Source organism: Ostrinia nubilalis, chromosome 4, assembly GCF_963855985.1.
Source record: "Ostrinia nubilalis chromosome 4, ilOstNubi1.1, whole genome shotgun sequence".
In the NCBI taxonomy this organism is placed as follows: domain Eukaryota; kingdom Metazoa; phylum Arthropoda; class Insecta; order Lepidoptera; family Crambidae; genus Ostrinia; species Ostrinia nubilalis.
The window spans coordinates 9,375,902-9,403,136 of NC_087091.1; the positions used below are offsets into that span (position 1 = coordinate 9,375,902).

The window sequence follows — 27,235 nt, forward strand, 5'->3', positions numbered from 1 at the left end:
CCAAAATAAAATTTAGCCTATGTTACTCGTGAGTTATGTAGCTTTCGAATGGTGAAAGAATTTTTAAAATCGGTCCAGTAGTTTTTGAGCCTATCCATTACAACTAAACAAACAAACAAACAAACAAACAAACAAACAAAGTTTTCCTCTTTATAATATTAGTGTAGATATAGCACTTCGCATGGCTCTGTGCACATTCAGGTGAGAAGCTTTTCTTGCTTAAAACGGGTCAAAAACTATCTACGATCTACTTTAAGTCAAGAAAAGCTTTATAGGCCAGTAGTATTAAACACAAAAATGAATTAAATCGGAAATAATTCCCACCAAAGATTCTAGTGCCTTAATGGCTTCATTAGTTGCCCATAAAGACTCTCCTAGGTTTTCGACTTCGATCGACGGAGTTGTGCTTAAGTGGCGGGGGCCCCCGAAAAGGGCGCTTTTTCGGTTTTCCGGTTATACCGCGTAAAGGACTTACTCTATCGAAAAGTGGTCTTCCTGACGGTTGAAGGGCATTTAATCCTGCATTAAATAAGACCAAATTCATATGTTTTGAACCAACCGTTCTCGTGCATATGTTCGGCAAAGTAGAAAATATGTGTATAATTAATGACCCTCTGAAACTTGAAAAGGAGCGCCTCAACCAGTGTAACCCTATCAAGGCTTACGAGCTGGATGCGCCTATCCTTGTTCGTCCCAGCCGTTCCTTAACTGCGGTTGCTGCACCTCTTCCTGGCACTCACCTGAACGACTCTGTGTTACCTACTGTGGCTGCCCCTATTCCAAAAAAATAAAAATGAAGCCAGTAAAGCAATAAAATCCCTTGTAGGAATTATTTCCGATTTAAAATCTAATTCTTCTGGCCTATTAATGCTTTATCTCTTTTGTGCATAGAGTCAGAACTTATGAAAAAGATTTCATACGTCGATATAATTTTGTCTGTGTTCATATAGTGTAGGTATTTTTAAGTCATGCCTTTGCCCACCTTAAGATTAGTACATACTGCTGTTTTTAGGTCAACATTAAACTCTTCATTACAATGCGGGTTGCAATATTAATCTAGTAACTGACAGAAATATCATTAAGTTCACAATCATACTAATAACGGGATTAAACTAACGTATTGAATTTCAAAAGTCAGTAGGTAGGGGCGGCAAAAATTGAATGGCCTACTAGCGGCAAATTTGTAAATCCGCCACTGCGGCCATGTGCGCAGACGCAGGATTAGTCCCGTGCGCGCTGACCGGGATCAAGCAGATGTTCCGGCCGGTGTCGCCACGGACCTCAAGGCTTACCAATCGAGGTACTTTTTCAATAAACAAGTAAATATAACCCCTACCATATCCTTCAAATGCTCCATGTCAATATCCCCGGACGGCGTGACGCGTATCGCGCACACTCGCATGCCGGCCATGTGCGCAGACGCCGGATTGGTCCCGTGCGCGCTGACCGGGATCAAGCAGATGTTCCGGCCGGTGTCGCCGCGGAACTCGTGGCTTACCAATCGAGGTACTTTTTCAATAAACAATTAAATAGAACCCCTACCATATCCTTCAAGTGCTCCATGTCAATATCCCCGGAGGGCGTGACGCGTATCGCGCACACTCGCATGCCAGCCATGTGCGCAGACGCCGGATTGGTCCCATGCGCGCTGACCGGGATCAAGCAGATGTTCCGGCCGGTGTCGCCACGGAACTCGTGGTAGCGTTTTATGGTGCGGAGACCGGCGTATTCGCCTTGGGCACCGCTGAAAAAAGGTTTATTTATTTTAATACATTTTGATGAAAATAAATCATTCCTGATACCAATAGCGGAATGTGTTATGTATGTGGAAAACAATAAATAGTTAAGACAATAGAGTTCGCGAACTAGTGACATCATAATAATATTTTTCCATTGACATACAGCATCTATGGGCGAGTCACGTTCTGACAGCTTATAGAAAAAACCTATAAGACTCCACTTTGACTTCCATGGTTTCCCTCTAAAGACCAAACTACTGACCCAGTTAATGATATAGCTAAAATAGAGTAGATAGCTACAATCAAACATAAAGAGAAATGTTAACTGTCCTGTCTTACCTGTTAGGTTGGAAAGACACTCGGTCATATCCAGTAATCGCGCATAGATCACTCGCCAACTCTTCAAACAGCGTGTGGTATCCCTGGCATTGTTCAAGAGGAGCGAATGGGTGGATATCGGTGAAATGCTTGAACGAGCAAGGCATCATTTCTGTTGTGGAGTTGAGTTTCATTGTACAGGAACCCTGCGAAAAAACATCCTTTTAACCGACTTCAAAAAAAGGAAGAGGTTTTCTATGCGGTTGGGTTTTTAATAAACCACTCATTTAACTAATGGATAATGATATTTTTTATGTAATAGACAAAAAATGAGGTGCAACTAAATTTATTTTCTTACCAAAGGTATCATCGAGTGGACGAGTGATATGTCCTTGTTTTCCAATCGTTTCATATATCTGACTATTCTGGTCTCAGAGTGGTGCATGTTGAATACAGGATGCGTAAGATACGGCGAAGTTCTTCGGAAAGGTCCTTTCAATATGCTGCACGATGTGACGTCACCTTTGGATACCTGTAAAAAAAACAAACGATGGAATAATAACTTTGCAAATTGTTGAACCATTTTGAATCCTCCTTATTTAGTTTGATAAATACCTCTTTAACACTTTGGCAGTCAAAGATCCACAGCAAATCGTCAACATCTTGCATAGTCGTCGTTTCGTCTAAGGCCACTCCGACAGCGCCGTCGTCAAAGTACCTCAAATTTATCTTTTTCGCTTGAGCACGAGCCTTTATATCGCTTGCACTATGATCGGAAGATGGTACCACGTGGAGAGTATCGAAGTAAACGTCGTTGGTTTGTTTGTGACCACGTTGCCTGATGCCTGTAAAAGTAATGTGTAATTTTAATGTGAGTTTGAATTTTAACTGCAAAATGTACCTTAGTAGATGGTAATACAGACCATGATCGAGGACAAGCGTAGCATTGTGTACACGCGTGGCAATATCTCTCAGTCCTTGAGGTCCATGATAAACTGCATACATAGCAGACATGTTAGCAAGAAGAGCCTGCGCTGTGCAAATGTTTGAAGTCGCTTTATCACGTCGAATATGCTGCTCTCTGGTCTGAAGCGCTAATCTGAAATGAAAGTATCAAGACTTTTGTAAAATTACCTACTTTAGACTTTTATCCCATTAACATAAAGTTTAGAATCGAGTATTAACCTGTATGCATCTCGTCCTGTAGCGTCCCTTGTTACGCCAACCATACGCCCCGGCATTAATCGTACTAAAGCATGTTCTGCGGCAAAGAACCCAGCGTGAGGGCCACCATAACCCAGTGGAACTCCAAGGCGCTGGGAGGTCCCAACTGCTAACGCTGCACCACATTCCGCTGGTGGCCTCAATAACGCCATAGCTAAGAGATCTGTTGCTACCACGACTAATGTCTGAAAAAATATGCGACATGTTACCAGAGAGAGTTGGAATACAAGACGGTAGATGCAATAACAAGGTGGCCCAACGACCTCATAAAGGTAGCAGGAAGGCGCTGGATGCAGGCTGGTCATTATGGAAATCCTTAAGGAAGACCTGTGTTCAGCAGTGGACGTCCTATGGCTGAAATGATGATATGTCCTCCGCTCCACTATATACGCCTGCGTATACTAGAGTTCTATGGACTCAGTTTTTAAATAAATTATATCTTTGAGTCTTAAAAATCGTCTAAAGTACAAACACATTATAACTAACTGACCCCGTGTTCTTGAGCAGCAGCTGCTAATCCAGAATAATCGTACACCAAGCCTCTGGTGTCTGGGCATTGCAGGAGTACAGCAGATATGTCTCTCTGCGCGAAGTCGACTTGTCTTACATCTGGCACCACCATTACTTCCAGTCCTAAGGCATCCAGACGAGTCTGCACGACGGCTAGTGTCTGTGGGTGCAGTCTTTCGGATACCACGAACTTTGTTCTTTTGTTATGTCTGAAAAATAAAATATTATTGGAAAAAATACAAAGTGGAACTTATGCATAATGTACTCAAGAGATATTTTTGATTGTCACCAATCATACCTGTGGCAAAGAGATAAAGCCTCAGCAGCTGCAGTGCCTTCGTCTAATAGAGACGCGTTAGCAACATCCAAACCAGTAAGATCGCTGACCATCGTTTGGTAGTTGAGTAAACTTTCCAATCTGCCTTGAGCGATTTCTGGCTGATAAGGTGTGTATTGAGTAGTCCTAAAATAAGCAAACAAATATTGTGTTTATCTAATTAAAAATAAATAATTCTTAATGACAAAGCAAATGGTTTGTATTAATATTTACCATCCAGGGTTTTCGAACATATTCCGCATAATGGTGTGTGGGACACAGCAGTTGTGGTATCCCATGCCAATATATGACCGCCATATTTGATTTTTCTCAGCAATTTTGCGCACTCTCTCGATGAGATCATATTCGCCTGAAAATTAGAGTAGCATGTAAATATAGGAGTACTAGCTTTCCGCCCGCGGCTTCGCCCGCGTGGAATTTTGTCTGTCACAGAAAAACTTTATCGCGCGCGTCCCTGTTTCAAAAACCGGGATAAAAACTATCCTATTTCCTTTCCCAGGACTCAAACTATCTTTATGCCAAATTTCATCAAAATCGGTTCAGTGGTTTAGGCGTGAAAGAGAGACAGACAGACAGAGTTACTTTCGCATTTATAATATTAGTATAGATTTTAAAAATTATCTTTGATTTTATTTTAATGATAGCTCAGTACCTCTAGTAGGAAAAACTTTCGAGTTCGTTTCGTTGCGTATTCAAAGTGTCATCGAAAAATTTTGTATGAAAAATTAAACAGCGCCCCCTATATTATAGCCGCCCTAGGGGGCGCTGTTTAATTTTTCATACAAAATTTTTCGATGACACTTTGAATTAGGGTTTCTGCTCGAGCTTTCTCGAACTCGAGAAAACTCGAGAAATTTGGCTTCATTCGAGACGAGAAAAAAATTACCGGAGCTCGAGAATTCTCGAGTTCCGATTTTGAAGCTTTAATATTCTTGAAAGCCTATTTTCTTAGACAAAAGTAAGTTTTTTATTATTTAATAGGTCAACGTTGCTTTTAGACTGGCCTAGTCTATCCTTTTTTAACTGATTTGATTTGCAAGTAATGATCTCAATCGAAACTAAGTAATAATGTTCACCAACGAGTATGCTATATTTATTATGTATGTTAAATCTGACTGATTTAAAGACTGAAAAATTTGTTAACTAGACAGTTACCTTACCTAACAGACGTTAGGTTAGGTACTCGTAAAGTTTATTCAAGTCGTTATCTGTAAGAAATTTAAAAAATTATTAACCCTTAAATTGGCACTCATTGAACCCTTGCTTCAAAAATGGTCAAATTTGGGATTTAGGTATTGTTTTGATAGATTAAGAAAAAAATATTTACTTTTTGAAAAAATTTCAATTAGTATAGAAGTTATGACATGTCACTCAAAACGGACATTGCCAATTATTTAGCATTACAACCATGTCACTTAGGGCGGACATTGCCAGTTTAGAAAAACAAACGTAAAACAACTTTTCTTAATAACAATACAGGAATCCCTGATAATCATTATCTGGCTAATCCAGCGCCTTTTGTAATCCATCTGGACTATTTACTGTTGATTTTACATAAATTTATCAAAAAATACCCTGACATATAAAAACAGAAACTGACTGCCTGATTTATCAACATAAATCCCAAACCGGTGGGTATAAAGACACAAAGTTTGGCATGTAGGTTCCTTATTAGGGTCTAGGGGTGTTATCAGAAAGGATTTTTCCAAAATTACCCCCTAAGGGGGTGAAATGGGGGTCCAAAGTTTGTAGGGCGAAACAAAATTAGTTACACTATCTAATTCGAAACTTCACAGGATACATTCCTATCGATAAATGAATAAACACGTGTTTCAGGTTATTTCAGAATTCAACCCCTAAAAGGGGGAAATTGGGTAAAAATGTCTAAAAATCAACATGAGTATTTATTACTGATACATGGCATTGTCCGTTTTAAGTTACATAACAGTTGTAACCTTGAAATTAATGGAAAAAAATCGATATTTTTTTACAGTTTTGGCAATAACCGTCAGTTTTATTCGTTAATATTCTAAAATCAATCAATAAAGTACAAGAACAAGTGAACCTACAGTATTGCCACATTTATCAAGAGAGAAAACTTGACATTGCTGTTGCATTTATTCAACTGTCTTGATTTTTAAAATTCGCGGCTTTTTATTGAACTACAGCCCGTGTTTCACATAAAATATCATGCTTTTTTTTAAAATATCCCTTGAAAGTCGATAAATTGCTTTAATTTAGATTCTGTAAGCAATTATTTGACATGTCCTTTAAAACGGACGAAAACCATTTAAGGGTTAAACATTTTTTTGTTCATAAAAAATACTATTTATTTATTTAAGGACAGCTAATAAGACATACACAATTAACTGGAAAAAACATTGAAAACAGTACGTGTTTATAGTGTAGCCTTAATTAAAAGCTGCCACGACATGTGCATAGATTGGGTGGAAGCGTAGTATCGACTAGTTTAAAAAAATTGAAAATTTATTTATTTATTTATCGTAATTTTGCTATTTGGACTTGTGTTCTTTAGAAAACAAGTGATTCAATTGTAGCTCCAGATTTTTATTGTTATTTATCCTTAAAGTACACGCGACTTATGACTTTTGTTATGATTATTATTAAATAATTATTATGAAAGAAGATTTTATTTTTTGTTTATTTCCTTACCAAAATAAGTGGTACTAAATTCTAATATTGATTGTTGTGCATAAAAGTAGGTGCATAAATTTCAACCGATTTCAGCAGTTTTCATTAAAAGACTCGAGACCCGAGAAAACTCGAGACTTTGGCCTCGAGAATTCTCGAAACTCGAGAAAAAAAATAGGCCGAGAAATCAGAAACCCTACTTTGAATACGCAACGAAACGAACTCGAAAGTTTTTCGTACTAGAGGTACAGATGTTAACTTACTTATGGGCTCGGAAATGTTCATAAGACCTTCTAGTTGAATTTTCTTCGGTACCGCATCGTCCGTCAGTCGGTCTAAGCTCTGTAATAAGTAATTACAAATACTCAATCAAATTAACAAATGGTCTTCAATCACTCATAACTAATCACTGGGAGTTAAAACATGCATTAGGACATTTTGTAAATGATCGTCACGTTAATAATAAGAATAAAATAAAGAATATTTTATACCAACCTTATAGCCCAGCAAATCTAACATAGTCACCACATCTTGATCGCGCGGCCCTATGTGCCTGCCCGGAAAATCTGCTCTTTCGGGGAACAAATTATCCGAATTAAAACTTGTCGTGGTCACACTGCGAACACTTTTCAAAGGAAAATTTTTCACGTTTCTAACATTTTTTTGGAGACTATCGACTGATCGCTTCAGGAGAACGCTGTCTTTTAAAAACTTATGCATTTTAAAAAATAATTAAATTTATATTGGTTATATCTAAATGGCCATTGTATGTCTTGCGAAGACAACAACTTGAGGAGTACTGATACAGGGGTCAAAGCATTCCGGGCTCAAGATAACTAGATAATAGGAAAACATAATTAAACAAAGTAGTATCGCTTTGAGTATTGTATGGTTTAACGATGACCTCTTATCAGTAAAAAAGTGATCAATTTGTAACAAATAAATGTGGCGGTCTGTAATTATGTAATTACCTATAAAAGCTTTTTATCAGCTGGAACAGTAATCGAGTAGTGTAAGTACCTATTCACAAAACAAAAAAAAAGAGTTTTTATCTCATACCAAAAGATAAATGTAATTTCATCATGGAAAATAATCAGTACGACAACTTGTGCGCCAATTTCACAAGACGCTTGCATAGTACGTTACAAATAAAGTGATATGATAGACCCAGACCGGGGATAGACTTAATATAAAATCTGTTTATTTATGGTAATTTTAATATGATGATGTCATATTTATAAGCCAAAAGTCAATGGTTACAAAAGGCCTTGACACCTCGGTCTGACTAGATAAACAATAAGATTACAGTTGACCCTTACAAATATTACAAATTCGGACAAATTATTTTTAATTAATTTACGAGATACCAAAAATTTAAAATATCATTATGAACTGGTAGAGCGTTGTCTCTTTCACTCACCACGCCCACAAAAGTGCAATGTGCTAAAATAATAGATGTTAAAGCTCTTATTTTAGAAACTTCCTATAGTTATTTTTCGTTCGCAAGATGCGATAAAATAATTCAGTTCGTAATCATCAGTAAATATGATATCACTGTTACGATATTATGCCATTTTACATAAAAATTATAATTATGCGTTACTTACAGGCTTTACAGAGTATATTAACTAATCAAGGGTTATAATTTAAACACACAAAATAATATAAAACATCAAGTTTTATTGAAAAACTCACTTAATAATAAAAATATTTATCTTTACTCGAACTATGATTTAAAATGCATAAAATAGCGCCTCAAAAATTTGTTGGAACTTAAGGAATGTTTTATGGAAGACATCTCACTGGTAAAGGCAACTTATCCATCACAGATACAGTAAAAATGCAAAATGAATATTAAATATCATGAACCTTAAACGTAGGAATTTGACAAATTGTTCTTTAGAAGAATACAGACAAATATCAGATATATTTTTTTTTATCAAAATTTAAAAAATACAACGCACAACAGTAATAAAAGATCTCCTATTTTTTCTTAATACTAGGTTTAACTTGGCACATTTTAATTCATAATAACCTTACATAACCATTTCCAGTTCTTATAAACTCAACACAACAACGTATACAAAACAAAAATATTTTTATAGTAAACATCAAATCATACAACGATTGTAAAACTAAAGACATGATTATAATCAACATCTTTTGATAAAAATTAACTTAAGAAAGTATGCTAAGTATACCGTACAAAATAATTATTTTGGTCCCTCTAAATTTCAGTCATATCAAGTTTTTAGCCAGTTCTAAATGATAATATAAAACGGCGAGATTCAGAATAATCGATCCAAACGGTTAAACAGTCTATATCCGTCCTTATTCGAGGCAAAAAATAAAATAAAATAAATAGGTAGTGAGACAACAACTACCAAATAATTACACTTTTACGCGTTATTGGTATCAACTACCCAACTGCGGTGGTGTCAAAATGCCTATCGCGTTCTGGAACAATTTATTGATTCGTTGACCAAGTATACGCGTTCTGGAACAGTCTGACCCACGGTGACGCCTGGCTGGAGGGTCGCGTAGGGGCCGGGCACTGCTAGCCAGTAGGTTAAACAGTGGATTTATTTGAAACATAAAATAGGAAGCGAAAACCACCCAAAATTACACTATGACGCGTCATTAGTTGGGGCGTTGTCAAATGCCTGTCATACAATAATATATGTAATACATGGTTTATTGATTCGTTGACCAGGTATACGCGTTCTGGAACAGTCTGACCCACGGAGACGCCTGGCTGGAGGGGCGGGCAGGGGCCGGGCACTGCTAGCCAGTACGTTAAACAGTCGATTTATTTGAAACATAAAATAGGAAGCAAGAACCGCCCAAAATTACACTATGACGCGTCAATAGTTGTGGTGTTGTCAAAAGCCTATCATACAATAATATATGTAATACATGGTTTATTGGCTGGTAGACCAAGTATACGCGTTCTGGAACAGTCTGACCCACGGAGACGCCTGGCTGGAGGCGCGGGCGGGGGCGGCGCGGCGGGGGCGGGGGTGGCGCACTGCCAGCGCAGCACGCAGCATTGATATATTCGAGGTATAAGATAGGAAGCGAGACGTCACCCATCAAAAAATACACTTTTACGCGTCACTGGTTTCAACTATCCAGTTGTGGTGGTGTCAGAATACCTATCATTCAGTTACAAATTACAGCGATTTATTTATTGGCTTGTAGACCAGGTGTACGCGTTCTGGAACAGTCTGATCCACGGTGACGCCTGGCTGGAGGGGCAGGTAGGGGCCGGGCACTGCTAGCCAGTACGTTAAACAGTCGATTTATTTGAAACATAAAATAGGAAGCGAGAACCACCCAAAATTACACTTTTACGCGTCATTAGTTGTGGTGTTGTCAAAAGCCTATCATACAATAATACATGTAATACATGGTTTATTGGCTGGCAGACCAGGTGTACGCGTTCTGGAACAGTCTGACCCACGGAGACGCCTGGCTGGAGGCGCGGGCGGGGGCAGGCGCGGCGAGGGCGGGGGCGGCGCTCGGAGTGCGGCATCATGGCGATGCACAAGCCATACAGTTGATATATTCGAGGTATAAGATAGGAAGCGAGACGTCACCCATCAAAAAATACACTTTTACGCGTCATTGGTGTCAACTATCCAGTTGTGGTGGTGTCAGAATGCCTATCGTTTTTACAATAATACATGATTTATTGGTTCGTTGACCAAGTATACGCGTTCTGGAACAGTCTGACCCACGGAGACGCCTGGCTGGAGGGGCGGGCAGGGGCCGGTCACTGCTAGCCAGTACGTTAAACAGTCGATTTATTTGAAACATAAAATAGGAAGCGAGAACCACCCAAAATTACACTATTACGCGTCATTAGTTGTGGTGTTGTCAAAAGCCTATCATACAATAATACATGTAATACATGATTTATTGATTCGTTGACCAAGTATACGCGTTCTGGAACAGTCTGACCCACGGAGACGCCTGGCTGGAGGCGCGGGCGGGGGCGGGGCCGGCACACTGCCAGCGCAGCACGCAACATTGATATATATAAGATAGGAAGCAAGACGTCACCCATCAAAAAATACACTTTTACGCGTCATTGGTGTCAACTATCCATTTGTGGTGGTGTCAAAATGCCTATCGTTTTTACAATAATACATGATTTATTGATTCGTTGACCAAGTATACGCGTTCTGGAACAGTCTGACCCACGGAGACGCCTGGCTGGAGGCGCGGGCGGGGGCGGGCGCGGCGGGGGCGGGGGCGGCGCCCTGCCAGCGCAGCACGCAGCGCTCGGGGTGCGGCATCATGGCGAATCACAAGCCATACAGTTGATATATTCGAGGTATAAGATAGGAAGCGAGACGTCACCCATAAAAAATTACACTTATACGCGTCATTGGTGTGAACTACCCAGTTGTGTGTCAGAATACTTATCATTCCGTTACAATATAGCGATTAATTTATTGGCTGGTAGACCAGGTGTACGCGTTCTGGAACAGTCTGATCCGAGGTAACGCCTGGCTGGAGGGGCGGGTAGGGGCCGGGCACTGCTAGCCAGTACGTTAAACAGTCGATTTATTTAAAACATAAAATAGGAAGCGAGAACCACCCAAAATTACACTTTTACGCGTCAATAGTTGTGGTGTTGTCAAAATGCCTATCATACAATAATACATGTAATACATGGTTTATTGGCTGGTAGACCAGGTGTACGCGTTCTGGAACAGTCTGATCCACGGAGACGCCTGGCTGGAGGCGCGGGCGGGGGCAGACGCAGCGGGGGCGGGGGCGGCGCCCTGCCAGCGCAGCACACAACATTGATATATTCGAGGTATAAGATAGGAAGCGAGACGTCACCCATCAAAAAATACACTTTTACGCGTCATTAGTGTCAACTACCCAGTTGTGTGTCTGAATGCCTATCATTCCATTACAAATTACAGCGATTAATTTATTGGCTGGTAGACCATGTGTACGCGTTCTGGAACAGTCTGACCCACGGTGACGCCTGGCTGGAGGGGCGGGTAGGGGCCGGGCACTGCTAGCCAGTACGTTAAACAGTCGATTTATTTGAAACATAAAATAGGAAGCGAGAACCACCCAAAATTACACTTTGACGCGTCATTAGTTGTGGTGTTGTCAAAAGCCTATCATACAATAAGTAATACATGATTTATTGATTCGTTGACCAAGTATACGCGTTCTGGAACAGTCTGACCCACGGTGACGCCTGGCTGGAGGGGCGGGCGGGGGCGGCGGCCTGCCAGCGCAGCACGCAGCGCTCGGGGTGCGGCATCATGGCGACACAAACCATACAGTTGATATATTCGAGGTATAAGATAGGAAGCGAGACGTCACCCATCAAAAATTACACTTATACGTGTCATTGGTGTCAACTACCCAGTGGGTCTAGACAAAGTGCACATTTTAATCGCAAACCAGTCGAAAAGCCTTTTTTTTGTATGGAGTTTTGACGGATTCGATTTTCGATTCGATCAAAAAGTGCACTTTGTCTAGACCCACAGTTGTGTGTCAGAATACCTATCATTCAGTTACAAATTATAGCGATTAATTTATTGGCTGGTAGACCAGGTGTACGCGTTCTGGAACAGTCTGACCCACGGTGACGCCTGGCTGGAGGCGCGGGCGGGGGCGGACGCGGCGGGGGCGGGGGCGGCGCCCTGCCAGCGCAGCACGCAGCGCTCGGGGTGCGGCATCATGGCGATGTGGCGCCCGTCGGGGGAACGCACTCCGGCGATGCCCACTGTGGAGTGAAGAATCAAAAATCAAAATCATTTATTCAGTTTAGACCACAAGTGGCATGAACGGCAAAAAATAAAAAAATAAAAGGTAGCCCTTATGGGGCACTTTACATGTCTCCTTATCTTTTGGGCCCTACCAGCGCTTCGAGACATATTCATATTCATTTATTCACTTCGCAATGATACAGAAGTTCCAACAATAAAGGGTAGTAGGTACAAGATGTTCAGAATACGAATAAAGTAGAAAAAAAAGAAATCGCCGGCATAGATCGTGCCATCCACGAAGACGCGCATCACTTGGTGAGGTCTCATGGATAATTTAGCGTGTACAGGTAACACTTAAACATTAGCGGAAGAATGGTGGGGCGCATCTTCGTGGATGGCACTATCTATAAATAGTATAGTGGAGGTCAGGTGATTACTTTCATCAAACTAGCTTTAATCTCGTTTTGAGTTCGAAATAAGCATTGCGAATGGGAAACGCGATCATGAAAATAATATTGATCATGAAAGTAATGGTTCATACTTTTAAATAGTTTTTGTAGGGGGTGAAATACGTATGTATTGTTTTCTATGACAAATGGTGGCCTTGTTGGCCTCTATACAAAAATTGGTCAAAATTGGGTCTGTGTTTGGTCGTGAAAACGTAAAAGACCGACATAATTTGTATTTTTGTTCTATGGTATTATAAACCATTTTTCAATTTTTTTTATTGAGAAACTTACTTGGACTTCCATTAGGGTTCATCGGGTACACCTCAGTAGGCGCTCCATCATCATCCACATACTGCATGGCGACCTGTCCGTTCCTCTTGACTTTGTCCATCACCAGTTCGTCAGCGAATGTGAACCGGCCTTCCCCGTGGGCCACCCACACTCCTAACACACTGCCGCCCATTCCGCGGAACCATACGTCTTGCTTGCGGTCTTCGGTGATCTTTACTGCGCTCCAACGACATTCGAATCTGAAGTTTAAAAAAATCTTTAGTTTAAGTTCACTTTAAATTACATAGCCTGTTTCTTTGTATCTAAAGGTGAGCATAGACTAACTAAAGCATTTAGTTGTAACAGAATAACGAACCGCTCTGTGAAACTTTCTGGTGTCAGTGTTAGTATCATCCTTTCATGGACCAAACGTCGTACACCTGTACTGTACCACTCGTAAGAACTTAACATTACATAGCAATGCTTTAATCTAGTCTATACTCACTAACCCTTTAAAGTGTGCATCCGTGCAAAATGGTTCATTAACAGCTTAAGACAATATTACAATTTCAATATGAATTGACGTTAGTAAGAAATAATCAAACAGCATACCTTTCCGAGCTATTGTGATCCAGGAATATCTGAGCCTTCTCTTGGTTTCTACGCGGCTGTTGTGGGTCTATCCAGCCTAGAAGGGCCATCAACTGGCAGCCATTGCAGACGCCCAGCGAGAAAGTGTCACTTCGGTTTTTGAAGTGAGCGAACTGTGCGCTCAGCGACTCAGAAAATAGGATACCTGCCGCCCAACCTTTAGCAGACCCCAATGTATCTGCAAAAAATACGTATTTTATCTAATTGGTCATTTACAAAGGTTCACATCACATACCTAAGTAATAACTCTTACTTTCATTTGGACATAAGTCACGAATTCATTAGTTAAACAAATAAAAAACAAATGCAATACGCCTATCAACAACTAACATTGATAATATTGTTTACGAGAATTTTGACGTCATGGACGAACATGTTTACACATTTAGAGACCTTGACCCGATATAGTGGTATAATCACGAGACGATATTAAATAACGCTTAATAGTGGTAAATTTCACGTATTTTTGAAGATTTTTATATGAATGTGACTCGACCCTCCTTGTTAAATTAGGTGAAGTTTTGAAGCCTTGCAAGATGGTTCACATTTAGGACTACATAGATAAGTGTAGGTGTTTATTTATTCGAAAAATATACCTGCATAGCTGAATCCACCGGGGAAGACGAGTCCTTGGAAGGCATCCAGGGTTATCTTCTTGTTTTGAAGGTCGCTCATCGTGACGTCAAACACATCAAAGTTCGCCATCATCAGTGACGCAATCATCTCACGATCGCCGTTTGTTCCTATAATAAGCAGTTAGTATTAAGATAAGGAGTCGAATATTGTATAAAAATAAATTATTTACAATTGAAAATTAGATAAACTAAGAGGTACCTTCTTCACGCAGTACAGCCACTTTAACAGATTTGGTTTTCAATATCGCTGCAGAAGGATCGAATGTGACGTTGTATGTCGCACCTTTACGTTTCTCAAGACCTGTGAAGTAGAAAGCAATAAATGTTTAATAAAAATTCAATAGGACTATATTCTATGGTAGAATCATCAAGAAAGAATACCTTTCCATTCTTCATTGATGCAGTCAGAGTTAGCTTGCAAACACTCCAACTGATAGCTGGTTTCTTCCCACATCCTAAATACATCGATCAATTCCGTGTTCAGTACTTGAACGCCGTTTACGTTAACACTGACCTGCAATGGAAATAAAAACTAAATAACCACCCGGTTATTAAAACGATATATTCTGATGTGCTGTCTACCTAGACAGCACAGAATAGTTTTGTTGCAAACTGCAAAATAGCGCTTATTGCAACTACATAAGATGTGTCAGTGTTTATTAAATGTGATGTTGCCTATACCATAATGTATCAGGCAATGCACATAGTTTTATCAGGCGTCAATACGCAGTTTTAGGTAAAGTTGAAGAGGACAATTTAAGCTGGAAACATTGAATTCTCGGATAGATCCAGTTTATTCTGTAACCTATTATTGTAACATAACCATTTGATAAAGCTTGTGTAGCACTTTTAGGATCAGTAACTAGTTTTTCGATATCTTGTATAGTTTAAAAATGATCGAGTGAGATCCCTTATCGTTTCCAGCCTGAATACCAAATATGTCATCACTTCTTGATAGAATTTAGTAAAAAGATATAAATAATTTACCTTAGACTTCATTCCATACTGTCCCGTGCTACCAATATGTTTAGCCTTCACTCCATTCTTATTATACTCGCTGAGTACATAAGCCAAGTCTGCCTGAGCCACTTCGACCACGATGCCCAGTTCCTCGTTGAACAACGCCTCAATAGCCGACACGTTACTCTCAATTTTCAAATCAATGTTCAACCCGCGAACACCTCCAATACCCATCTCTAAGACTGTGGTTATAAAACCGCCTTCGCTGATGTCGTGACCAGACAGCAATTTCTTTTCTGTAAAAAAAATATGACACTTTTTTTGCCTCAAACTTTTTGTTAATAAACAATTTTACAATATCAATATAGGAAGTATACCTTTCAATAGTTTTTGTGTAACCTTGAAGAGTGACTTCAGAACCAATGGGTCGTCTAGGTCTGGTGGGTTGTCTCCAAGCTGTTTGTAACATTGCGCCAGCGAAGAACCGCCAAGTCTGCAAAAAGTTGCAATTAGTTAATTTTGCATCATAATAAATACATATTATTTAGATAAATTAACTCCTTCTGTCTCTTTCACTCATACAAGTATTACCACAGATATGGATTAGAGTAGATACAGCAAGTTGATCGTCAAAGCGTGCCATTCCGATATTATGTCCAAATGGACATACATGGTCGAGTAATGTTCCTGTAATCCGATTACAACAATCGGTTACGATGATTTTACGAGGACAGTAGTACGAACACGGTAAAAAGAAGAAATTATTTACGGATTGAGAATTGTAATTAACAGCACAAGTAACAAATAATTAATTAGAATAAAGTAGCAGTAGAAGAAGTACAAAGTAGCATTGTTTTTAATACATATCCTGCGATGTACTCTTAAGAGTTAAATCCATGGTCCCTGTATGTGGTGCACTCATACCGATTCCAAGGAACCGTACTTACTCATAACAATAAGACACACACTGATCCATGTATTCATGCACTTGACAAATTTTTGTCTTGAAACGCTGGTAGGGTAAAAAAATAACGAGATTTGACGATTTGTAAGAATTAATTTATTTAAAAAGGTAAATAAAAGGTGTTTTTGGTTTTGTATTTAACAAATTATCAGTTTTATCGGAATTAATTAAATGTCGAATCGAGTCACACGATATCTTTCGATGACTTTGCGAATGCAGTACGATTAAACGATTATTTTTACGTTGCGGCAATCACTAAAATTCGCTAAAATGACACTAATGATGTTTAAAAAGTGGCACGCTCGGCTTCATATAGATGACCCACGCTGAACTGTCCCGCCAAACTCAATGACAGGGGGGCGCTACCATCGTTCAACTATATGGTTTCCAACATGGCAAAAATCTGAACCAGCGATCCGGTATTGACGGTGGCGCCCCACTGTCAATGTCATCGACAGGACAGTCCAGTATTTTGGAACTATACAAATTTTTTCACATGCTGCATCTATCCATATCTGTGAGTATTACCACAGAATAATAATAAGTACTACGTACAGAAGTTTTACTTCGCGAAGGTATTTAAAAAAATGTATGCTGAATGTCATTAACAATATGGTGTAATTTAGCTTGTCTCAAGAGTCAAGCACCATTTGGTTGACAAACGTCAGTGATCGGCACTGCGCCGAAGCTATAGGGCTGACTTCGGTAAAATGATGTGACGTGAGGTGCCAAACTGCGGAAAATGGCGGAGGAAATACATGATTTAGCATGAATTATCATGAATAATATTAACTACTTATTTACCTCTCAGTGTCTTGAGGCAACTTAAAAAAGTACATTCTGTGTTTTTATGATTATTTAGGCAGTTAAATACTGCACAGTATTTAGTACACCATTTTCTTTATTTTCTTCCACCATACACAAGAATACGCGTGCGTGAGTCAATGTTCGCTCGTATGTGAGGCTTTGTCGAATAGTATCCTGTAGGTGGGCCATCGTGCGTGTTTTGTTTTCGATGTAAACTCGCGGAGATGAACAGGCCTGGTATTACTCGATAGCTTGAGACGGCTGTTTCAAATTGATAATTCGAAGTAGAGGCTCTATCACTTAATATGTTTCTCTTTCTCTCTCTTACACTCGGTGATTCAAATAGACGGGTGTATAGAAAGGTGCAAAAGACTGTGACTTTTTAACCAACCTGTATTTTCCTGGTGTAGCTGGAACATGGACCAACGCAGAGCCTTCAGCTCTGAGCGCGGGCTCAACTTTCACCGTGATGTCCGGGCAGGGCGCGTAAGTTGAAACCACTAAAGTACCGGGTGATTTCACTGGAACAAAATAAATGATAAGTCAAAACAATGCGACAATGCAAAACAACTTATTTTTTTAGGAATGACACTTTTGTATTACAAATGAGACAACTCAATTCAATTTCATGCACATATTGAGGCTTCTTATTTGATGAATTCCAATATTAAGACCAATAGGACGGGAACGAAAAATAGATTCAAGCTTGAAAGTAAGTCAACCCAAGACTTGTCCTGAGATTCCTAGATTTTAAGCTTCTTTTCGTAACATGGATCAAAAATAATTATGCGACCAACTTCTTATAAGACAAGACAGTAATGACCCTTTATTTACCTTTCTGTCCCGCAACAAAGGCACACATCGACAGCGAGTCTTTTCCTCCATCGATGGCCACTCCGAGCTTCCTCATAGCGGCGCAGACGGCGTCGCAGGCCACCACCAAAGTCCCGCCTTCGACGCCAGTTTTGCCACCCCACATCCAGTTGCCTGAGCATTTGACATCTTCTAACTCTGATATGCCGGCAAACACCTATAAATAATATTCATGTGGTCAATACCAGGGATTAGACCATAATCTCGCCAGACAGTGTAAACGTTTAACAACGCATAACTGCATCATACATAAGATATGTAGTTGTACCACAGAATAATAATAAGTACTACGTACAGAAGTTTTACTTCGCGAAGGTATTTAAAAAAATGTATGCTCAATGTCATTAACAATATGGTGTAATTTAGCTTGTCTCAAGAGTCAAGCAAGTTTGTCAGAAGTTTTGTTGACAAACGTCAGTGATCGGTACTGCGCCGAAGCTATAGGGCTGACTTCGGTAAAATGATGTGACGTGAGGTGCCAATCTGCAGAAAATGGCGGAGGAAATACATGATTTAGCATGAATTATCATGAATAATATTAACTACTTATTTACCTCTCAGTGTCTTGAGGCAACTTAAAAAAGTACATTCTGTGTTTTTATTATTATTTAGGCAGTTAAATACTGCACAGTATTTAGTACACCATTTTCTTTATTTTTTTCCATCATACACAAGAATACGCGTGCGTGAGTCAATGTTCGCTCGTATGTGAGGCCTTGTCGAATAGTACTCTTGTAGGGGGCAATCGTGCGTGTTTTGTTTTCGATGTAAACTCGCGGAGATGAACAGGCCTGGTTGTACCAAGATACTTTCAAAACTATTTTTTTACAATCAATACAAATTCTCCTAAGTACATGCTTAGTAAGAAGAGTTGTAGGTTTTCCAAATAAACATAAAAAAAATATCAACCAACCAATTGAATATTCATATGAATATGCAACAACATGGTGTAGGTTACAGGAGTCCAAATATAAATACAATGCCTTGGTTTTCCGGTTGGGAAACGTTAACGATCTTTGGCGCAGTTAAAAACTTATACATCGCACTAATAATAATACGAGTAGGTATAACAGTGTTGTAACTGAAAATGTGACTTTTTCTAAATTATGAATGTAGCAGCGATGCAGGCCGCTACCAACCGTTCGATGTAGAAGTCATTGGGGAAGGCCTTTGTTCAGCAGTGAACATCCTGTGGCTGAAATGATGATGATGATAAATGTACTCACCAAATTAGTCAAAGCTTCACCAAGGGACATTCTCGCTCCCGCAGCAGGGTCTAATAGGCCCTTAATGTTCTGGGTGCCGATTGAAGTAGCTGATCCCACCAGCTCGTTGTAAGACAGAGCTATGATGGCGCAGTCGGCTAATGGAGTGTGTAGGGGCCCAACGCATTGCTGTTGCGCTACAAGTCCTGTGACGCAGCGGTCCACCTGGCAAAAATATTATTTAAATTAAGTTTCACGTTCATTCCTATTACATCTTTATCTATCTACCTCTAAATCTTTTTCTACAAGTAGGGCTACTTTAAACATGGTTGTTAAAACGTTTTAACAAATATATTTAATTTAACATACACTCTAGTACAATTCAATATCATCAGAAGTCACTTTTTATGCTAATTTACATATTATCATCTTAATAAATATTAAGTTTCTAGGTTCAACGGAGGCTATGTAAAGATTTATGTATTGATAGGTGTTGGGTATTTGAAATGTCATTTCAAAACAAACATTCATACATTTATATGAAAACGTAAGTAATTAATATGTTGTACCCGAAGGCCGACTCTCTAATACTTGAAAATATAATTAAAAAAGTTTCAAGGTCGTTTAATAGCAGTAACCGGCAAACGTGACTTTTATCACGAGAAATGAATACATTAACTTTTTAGTTGATGTATTAATTTCTCGCTTCCTCCGTTTTGCGACACATGTCAACACCTTTTGTGTGTTGTGCCATTTCTAATTGCGCGTTTAGTATTCTTTGGACATACAAAATTAACTTGTAGTGTAAAATTATATCGTTAATTACCTTATTAGTTAAATATCTCTTGCTAGCCACATTCACGAGTCTCAGAACTCTGTCGAGGGCGCTCTTAACTGTGACATCGTTAGGCAAAGACAGGGGCAGTTTCGTTCTCTTCTCCTTTTTCAAATCAAACGTTTTTCTTGGCATGTTTCCTACAAAAAAAATATAATATTGATCAAAAACTAAAGAGGCTTCATAGTAAAGCTTAGTTGTTGCAGAACTGGTACCTAACTAAATATCCTAAGAAAAAAAAACAACTTACCTAAAACTGCCTCCAAGTGCAAGTCATAGGGAACTTTGGAGCTTGATTCTGGCTTCAGTCTAGTGGCTCTGTCCAAGTATTTATCAGTGAATGAATCCTCAACTAAGCTCATGAAACCATCGCCAGTGACTTCTCCAACGAACGACACAGGGCACCTTTCACGTCGACAAATTTCTGTATTAACAAAGATATAAGTTAGAAAAGTTTTGATTGCGTTTAAAGCATACCAGCTACCTGCATAGGCTAATTAACCTCCATATTTATTTTTATCTACACTAATTTTATAAAGAGGAAAGATTTGATTGTGTTTGTATTAAATATCCGAAACTACTGGACTGATTTGAAAAATTCTTTGACCGTCAAAATCCTGCATTATTGCTGATGATAATAGGAAGTTCACCGGGTCAACTCAGCTGTTGCTTGAATAAACGCGGATAGCGCTACCAAAAACAAGCTCATAAGCGCCGAAAAAACGCACGCTGAAATAGCCCCTTCAATAAAAACAGTACTTGCCTTCTAGTACGTGCCTGTTAGCTTTACTACACAACAAAGCATCATTTTCTTGATATTCTGCGCCCCAAAGTTCAAGAGTAGTTATGGTCGGGTCTCCAAGTTGGAATTCCTTAGTGAAGACCACCGCACCTTCAGGCTCTACCAACTCTTTGAGGACGTTTCCATTGCCACCGGCGCCTTGGTCGTGGATCGCTATAAATTAAGTGTTTGTTTTAGACGTTGTTATTATGGAAGGTGATCCATATAATACGGCAATGATCATCAACATACATTCTACAGGATTGATGTCAGATTCCAAACATCCTCTGACCACTCGATTGAGGCGATTTCCCATTTCAGCATCACCTAAAAACAAAAACAGTTAATTACAACACAATAATCAATAATTTAAACAAAATAATTAGATAACAATTGACGACACCAAGTAAAGTTTACGCATGTAAGACGTCAAGTTATTCTCTCTATTACTTGGATGTTGACCTTGAAACTCCACATAACTACGACGCATGATACGTCAACGAATGAACTGAATTGTCAACATTTCTTTGGCTGTGTGGTAAAGAAATTAGAGTATTGAAGTTATACCTCTTTGCACAGCACCAAAGTCCAAAGCGTGGTCTCTTGAATCACCACCCTGAACGGCCACTGAGGAAGCGGCTCCACCACCAACTCCGATACGGTAGACTGGGCCTCCTACTTTCACCAGCAACATTCCTAAAATAATATCCATATTAATGTATGAATGAACTCATGTAACAAGTCTATAGGAAACTTTAAGGGAGATTGTACCTTTTTCTGGTTTATTCTTCTTAATCATAGTATGGGGCATGTAACCAATACCGCCACTGAACATGATTGGTTTCACGAACTCCTCTCTTACATTATCGGCGTTCTTCAAACCATACGATTGGACGAATCCTAGAAAAGAGACACACATTTAATCCAAAGTTTTATACACAAGACTGAATGTTGAAATCTATTCTAACTAATAATACCTGTAATCACAGGTTCGCCAAACTTATTTCCATAGTCAGATGCACCGTTGCTAGCGTCAATTATTATTTGTAACGGACTGGCAAAGTTGCTGGGATATTCCCATCCTTTCTCCTCCCATGGCAATTCATATCCTGTAGACAAAAAAACATTTCGTCACGTTTTTTCTGTCTTTTTACAATCACATAAAAACTAGCGAGCCGCGACTTCGTACGCGTGGATCTTTACCTAAGTAAGTAACTTTAGCCAAGTACCTTGGAGTTACATAAAATCCGTTCTTAGTGAGCACCTACATTCTAAACGGAGCCCCCAACTCTTAGCACTTGTAGTTTCTGAGATTTCGTGATGACTGAGTGAGTCAGTCAGTCAATCAGTGACCATTCTCATTTATAAATATAGATATCATTAGATCACTTACCTGGGATGTGCAAATTGCCCACACTGTACCCGGCTGTCCCTGCTACAGTATGGCCACCCCTACCTACGCCCTGAACATCCCTAATTCGCCCCCCTGTACCAGTAGTAGCCCCACTGAATGGGGCCACTGCGGTGGGCATATTATGGGTCTCAGCCGTGAAAATTATATCAGACAAAACCTCCTCTGAAATCACTTGAGATGGGGCCCTTACGTTGGTTGGGCGAATTTTCGTATGCTTGAAACCTTTTATGGCACTGTAAAAATAAATGGTTTTATTTAAAGCCACTTGGATACTTCATAGTACATTAATTTACTGTCAATTGGTCAGTGATGTGACATTATAGACCCGTAAAATTGTTCATTACCTGCTGTTATCCCCGAATTTAATTACATTATTATTGTTAGAAGTTTCTTGGGTTGATGCTACCATATCAATAAGTGATTGGTCTATTTCTTTGCCATCCAATATTATCTTGCCCTGAAAAATAGCTTAACATAAATTGGCTACCTGATCATTCTTAAAGCATGAAGAGAAACATATTCAAGCATGATACATGTTAATATTATGTATGACTTAGTAACAAGTAGATAAAGACCACTTTATTAATAAATCAATCAACTGGTTACTGGACTTTGAGACAGATATGTTACCTTGAAGAACCAATGTCGCGAATGCTCGCTGTTACTCTGAGCAAGGTCAAATAACTCAACGCTGGTAGGGTCACGTTTCAATTTGTTTACGAACAGATCCATGTAGAAGTCCATATCCCAGGAGTCAAATGCCAATCCTGAAATAAATATTCCCATTATTATAAACACACTATTTAAGACTTAACAATTAAAAATAATATTTCATAAAAAAATTAACGCTTACCTAACTTTTGATTGACATGTTCCATAGCAGCCCTACCCTCTTTTTGTAATGGCACCACAAACCAAGCCTCCAGATCTTTGGGCAATCCTTCATTGAAACTCTTTCTCGGCAAGTTCTTACTAGTATAAATGCATTGGGTCATCCGATCGTGTAAAGGCGCAGCCAAATCTTCAAACAACTTGTTAGACACATTTTTAGCTTTATTGAATGAAATAAGATATCTGGTAGATACCTCAAGACGAACAATGTCACGTAATCCAACACTTTCACATATTTGGACCGAATTACTAGAGTCAGCTGTTGAGAAATTGAACCTGGAATAATGATTATTTTATAAATAAGTCTACTCGACTTTACTTGTAACATAACACAAGTCCTCTTCTAGTAGAGAAATCTTAAGGGTCAACATGCACAGTAAAATACTTCTTATGTAATAAATTAATTGAAATATTAGTTACCTGGGTCCAATTTCAACAATAATCTGATTATCTCTGACAATCTTGTAGATTGATTCATTATACAAGGCGTGAGGCTGTAAAGGTGAACTCAGAAGCCACTGTAAGATCTTAATTTGATTGATATTCAAATAATCACACCCATCGGCCAACTCCACATGGTAACAAAGTTCTGTTGACAGCCCTGATATGTCCGTATCAATGTTTTGCAACTTCTGCAATATCTCTTTTGTTTTATGAGCACTAAAGGCTTCAGACGCAAAAAATCTTAAAATAACCATGCTTGTATAGGACCGGTAAGTTCAATGTTCTTCATAAGACTACTATCGAATGGAGTTAAAGAGACAGTGCTCATAAAATAATGTCTTACATCAATGTCAAAGTTCAAGCACTATCGTCAGTTATCTGAAACAAATAAAGACAAACAACTTATGCAATATCAGCACCAAAGTATTGAGAATAATATGTTCGAAAATAAAATGTCTCCGTCATATTCACAGTTTATTTTTATTGCACATTTTATTAATGTTTTATTATTGTACTGAAAAATAAACCGTGCCCAAATCTATAGTATCTAACAACACTTATGTAAATAGTATTTCATTTGCAACAATCCATTGAAACAAACTAGATATAAGGGGTCATCCATAAAGTACGTCACACGTAAAGAGGGGGGGAGGGGGTTGACAAAGTGTGACATAGTGTGACAAGGGGTGGGAGGGGTCCTAAGTTTCGTGACATCACATTTCAATTGTTTCAAATATTTGATATAATGTTGATTTCATAAAAAAAAGTACTAAATTTAAATGGAATTATAAGTAATTTCGGAACTGCTGTTAATTTAATAATTTTTCGATGTGAAATTGCAAAACATGTGACGTCACACTAGGGAGGGGGGGGGGGTCTCAGAAATGTGACCACCTGTGACAAGGACGGAGGGGGGGTCAAAAAATCATGAAATTCGTGTGACGTACTTTATGGATGGCCCCTAATAGCATAACTTCCCATTATTATAAAAGGTCAACCATAGTTGCTCAATACAGTATAGAACAAAGAAAATACAGAAATACCTTTAACTACTACTTTATAACTTTTAAAGCCTTGTCAGCTGAATTATAACATTTTAGCATAGGCAACTCTACAACTCAAATACTCATTCCATGATCAGACTAAACAAAACTTTTACTCATATTTTGGTCTCTTGAGTAGCACCTAAACAAACTGCTATAACAAATTATGGATAATATTCATCATCGAAGGTTTTTTGTAGGTTGTGGATGTTTTTGTCTCAAGAAGGAAAATGTACCTACGGGGTTAGTATAAACACAATTATTTTCATTATAATATTATATTATTATGTATTTGTGTATTAAGTTCTTCTCATGCAAGGCTTAAAGCACTTGTTTAACTTATCTACATTAACTTTAATAGGTATGAAGAGTGATGCAAAAGTTTCAGTATCTTAACTCATTCATTATCAAGAACAAAAACATTATTTATTGTTGGATTGGAAGGTAAGAATTTAAATAAAATAAATACAGACTTTTAAGTCATTTTAAGTTAATGTATAATTATAAAATTTATTCTCTAATAAATACAAGCCTTAAAATAAAAAAATAAAAAAAGACAAGGCTTTCCATGTGACAATATTTTAAGTTTACTGGTAATAAAGTTAAAGACTATTCTTCAAACATTTAAATAATTAAATCAAATCAAATCCATTTACTTGATAAGCGGTACATAAGATGACAAATACTATAAAATGGAAAAACACCGGGGTGTTAAAATAAATAACCTACCTACTGACTGTGAACGTGAACTAAACTTTCGAAAACAAGTTTTATTACAAAATTTTATATTAACTTACTTCTCACAAACCTGTTACGGCGAAAGGAACTACTGTAGAATTTTGTAAGTGGCACACAAGTCGCAGCAAGTACAACACCAAATTAATAAAGTAATAATTGAAAGCAATTAATTCATCAAATCAAACTGCTGCTATGCTGAAGTCTGCTGAACTAGAGATGAGACGTATTTACTAGAACAGATCCACACACTAGGTATTTTACAGTACTAGGCGGCACCTATTCCAATTTTTTAAATACTTGATCCACCTAGTATTTTATAAATTACACGATTTCCGACCCTATCGTTAAAGTAATAGAGGTTATTATTGCGTAATTTTATGATTAAATTGCGTACACGACTACACGTGTATTACGCGCACCTAGTATTTCTCGCTAAGCTTATGTGCGAACGTAGACATTCACTCCGTCTCTGTCTGACGAAACAAATTTGAGCGCGACGAAGCAAACGCACACAAACTTAGTCAAACCATATTCATGTAAATAAGAAAAAATATGTACAAATATTTTTATGAAATTGATATCTTTTAAAAACGCTAACTTTTAAGTTGACAGTCCTTAGCCTGTTGAAGTATGAAGGGAGGAATTATTATTCAATTTCAAATTGCATTATTCATACTACGGTTGTATCTTTTAAAAAAAAATTGTATTTTAAAGTCATATTACGTGGATTAGTCCGCACTAGTTGCGTCAAGTATGCTAAATTACTACGTACTAGGTGGAATAGGTATTTGGATCGAGTATTAATAAATACTAGGAATAGGTGCACCTAGTATCAAATTTACCTAGTATAACCCATCTCTATGCTGAACCCCAAAAAAACAGACTGAATTTTGACACTTTTAACAGTTTGACACTTGTGACCATGAAGCTATAGATAAAAATGAAGGCCACACTCCGAATACCTACTTGAAGCACAACCTACGTATCTCGCTCTCTGTGGGCAGACTCTCTCTTTCTAAATAAACAAAAAAAAAAAATTTGCTCAAAGTCAATGAAACTCAATATAAAATCTTTATTTCTTGACATAGGTATCATTAAATAATAAGTGTAAATACTGGTAAAACGTTTTAGGAAGAAATTACTGTGAAAATACAGAGAAATATGTTTACAATGAATGATCCAATGTCGGAAATCACGAAATAAAAACTTACGCGTGGAATCTTAAGTTACTTCCGGGACACCACGTACTACCGCAACCACGCACTACAAAATTTTGCACCATTTCTTGTGATAAAACAATGATTAGGTCCTGTAAAAAATCTCAAACGAAATTAACTGCATAGTAAACAAAATAGAAAACAACCGCCATGATGGATGAGCAGGATTGGGCCGATGTTGCCACATGGTACCGATTTCCCAGGAATGAGGATCAGTACTGTTGTAGAAAATTCAATAAAACTAGTATCTACGTTAATCTTTAAGACATAAGAAAGACATATCTTTTTGAATTATCCAAATCGGACCATTACTTACGAAGATATTAAGTAATAAACATAGGCCGTTTTTTCCGCTAAAAGTCAACGTACGCAGGGCCGCGTGACGTCACTATATCCGAATCGAGCGCAGCCGGCGTACTATTGGGATGGAAAATATTTTTTTCCAGCTAAACTATCAATTTTAGAAAAAAACTTTTAATAACATTTATTCATCAAAAGAATGTAACCTATCGACCAGTAATTTTTAAAAATAAA

The 27,235-nt window shown here is 38.4% G+C and overlaps 2 protein-coding genes across 3 annotated transcripts in view; both read right to left on the bottom strand.

The window, feature by feature from the left end:
* The window catches only part of LOC135088654 (glycine dehydrogenase (decarboxylating), mitochondrial), an 18,942-nt gene extending 11,350 nt beyond the window's left edge, over positions 1-7,592 (bottom strand). The window contains exons 1-11 of the mRNA XM_063983581.1: positions 7,276-7,592; positions 7,044-7,122; positions 4,342-4,477; positions 4,090-4,254; positions 3,772-4,000; positions 3,243-3,466; positions 2,981-3,156; positions 2,673-2,902; positions 2,416-2,589; positions 2,079-2,263; positions 1,543-1,744 (exon numbers count right to left, since the gene is read on the bottom strand). Of these exons, the coding sequence (XP_063839651.1) occupies positions 1,543-1,744; positions 2,079-2,263; positions 2,416-2,589; positions 2,673-2,902; positions 2,981-3,156; positions 3,243-3,466; positions 3,772-4,000; positions 4,090-4,254; positions 4,342-4,477; positions 7,044-7,122; positions 7,276-7,500 (2,025 nt within the window). The 5' untranslated portion in view covers positions 7,501-7,592. The remainder of the gene's footprint in view (positions 1-1,542; positions 1,745-2,078; positions 2,264-2,415; positions 2,590-2,672; positions 2,903-2,980; positions 3,157-3,242; positions 3,467-3,771; positions 4,001-4,089; positions 4,255-4,341; positions 4,478-7,043; positions 7,123-7,275) is intronic.
* An 848-nt stretch (positions 7,593-8,440) lies between these two features.
* LOC135088655 (phosphoribosylformylglycinamidine synthase) lies at positions 8,441-25,689 on the bottom strand. 2 transcript variants are annotated; one of them, XM_063983583.1, is made up of 24 exons: positions 25,555-25,689; positions 23,680-24,081; positions 23,222-23,535; positions 22,999-23,135; positions 22,713-22,825; positions 22,348-22,601; positions 21,932-22,063; positions 21,726-21,854; positions 21,522-21,650; positions 21,207-21,281; positions 20,937-21,128; positions 20,424-20,597; positions 20,165-20,313; positions 19,360-19,563; positions 18,095-18,290; positions 17,652-17,781; positions 15,867-15,982; positions 15,517-15,785; positions 14,911-15,043; positions 14,729-14,830; positions 14,491-14,637; positions 13,856-14,072; positions 13,265-13,503; positions 8,441-12,541 (listed from the first exon to the last, which is right to left on the bottom strand). In XM_063983583.1, the coding sequence occupies exons 2-24, from the start codon at positions 23,955-23,957 to the stop codon at positions 12,351-12,353; spliced, it is 4,020 nt and encodes a 1,339-aa protein (XP_063839653.1). In that variant the 5' UTR covers positions 23,958-24,081; positions 25,555-25,689; the 3' UTR covers positions 8,441-12,350. The 2 variants fall into 2 exon arrangements, with proteins under 2 accessions (XP_063839653.1, XP_063839652.1); XM_063983582.1 differs by having other exon boundaries at positions 25,544-25,689.
* Positions 25,690-27,235: the final 1,546 nt, after the last annotated feature.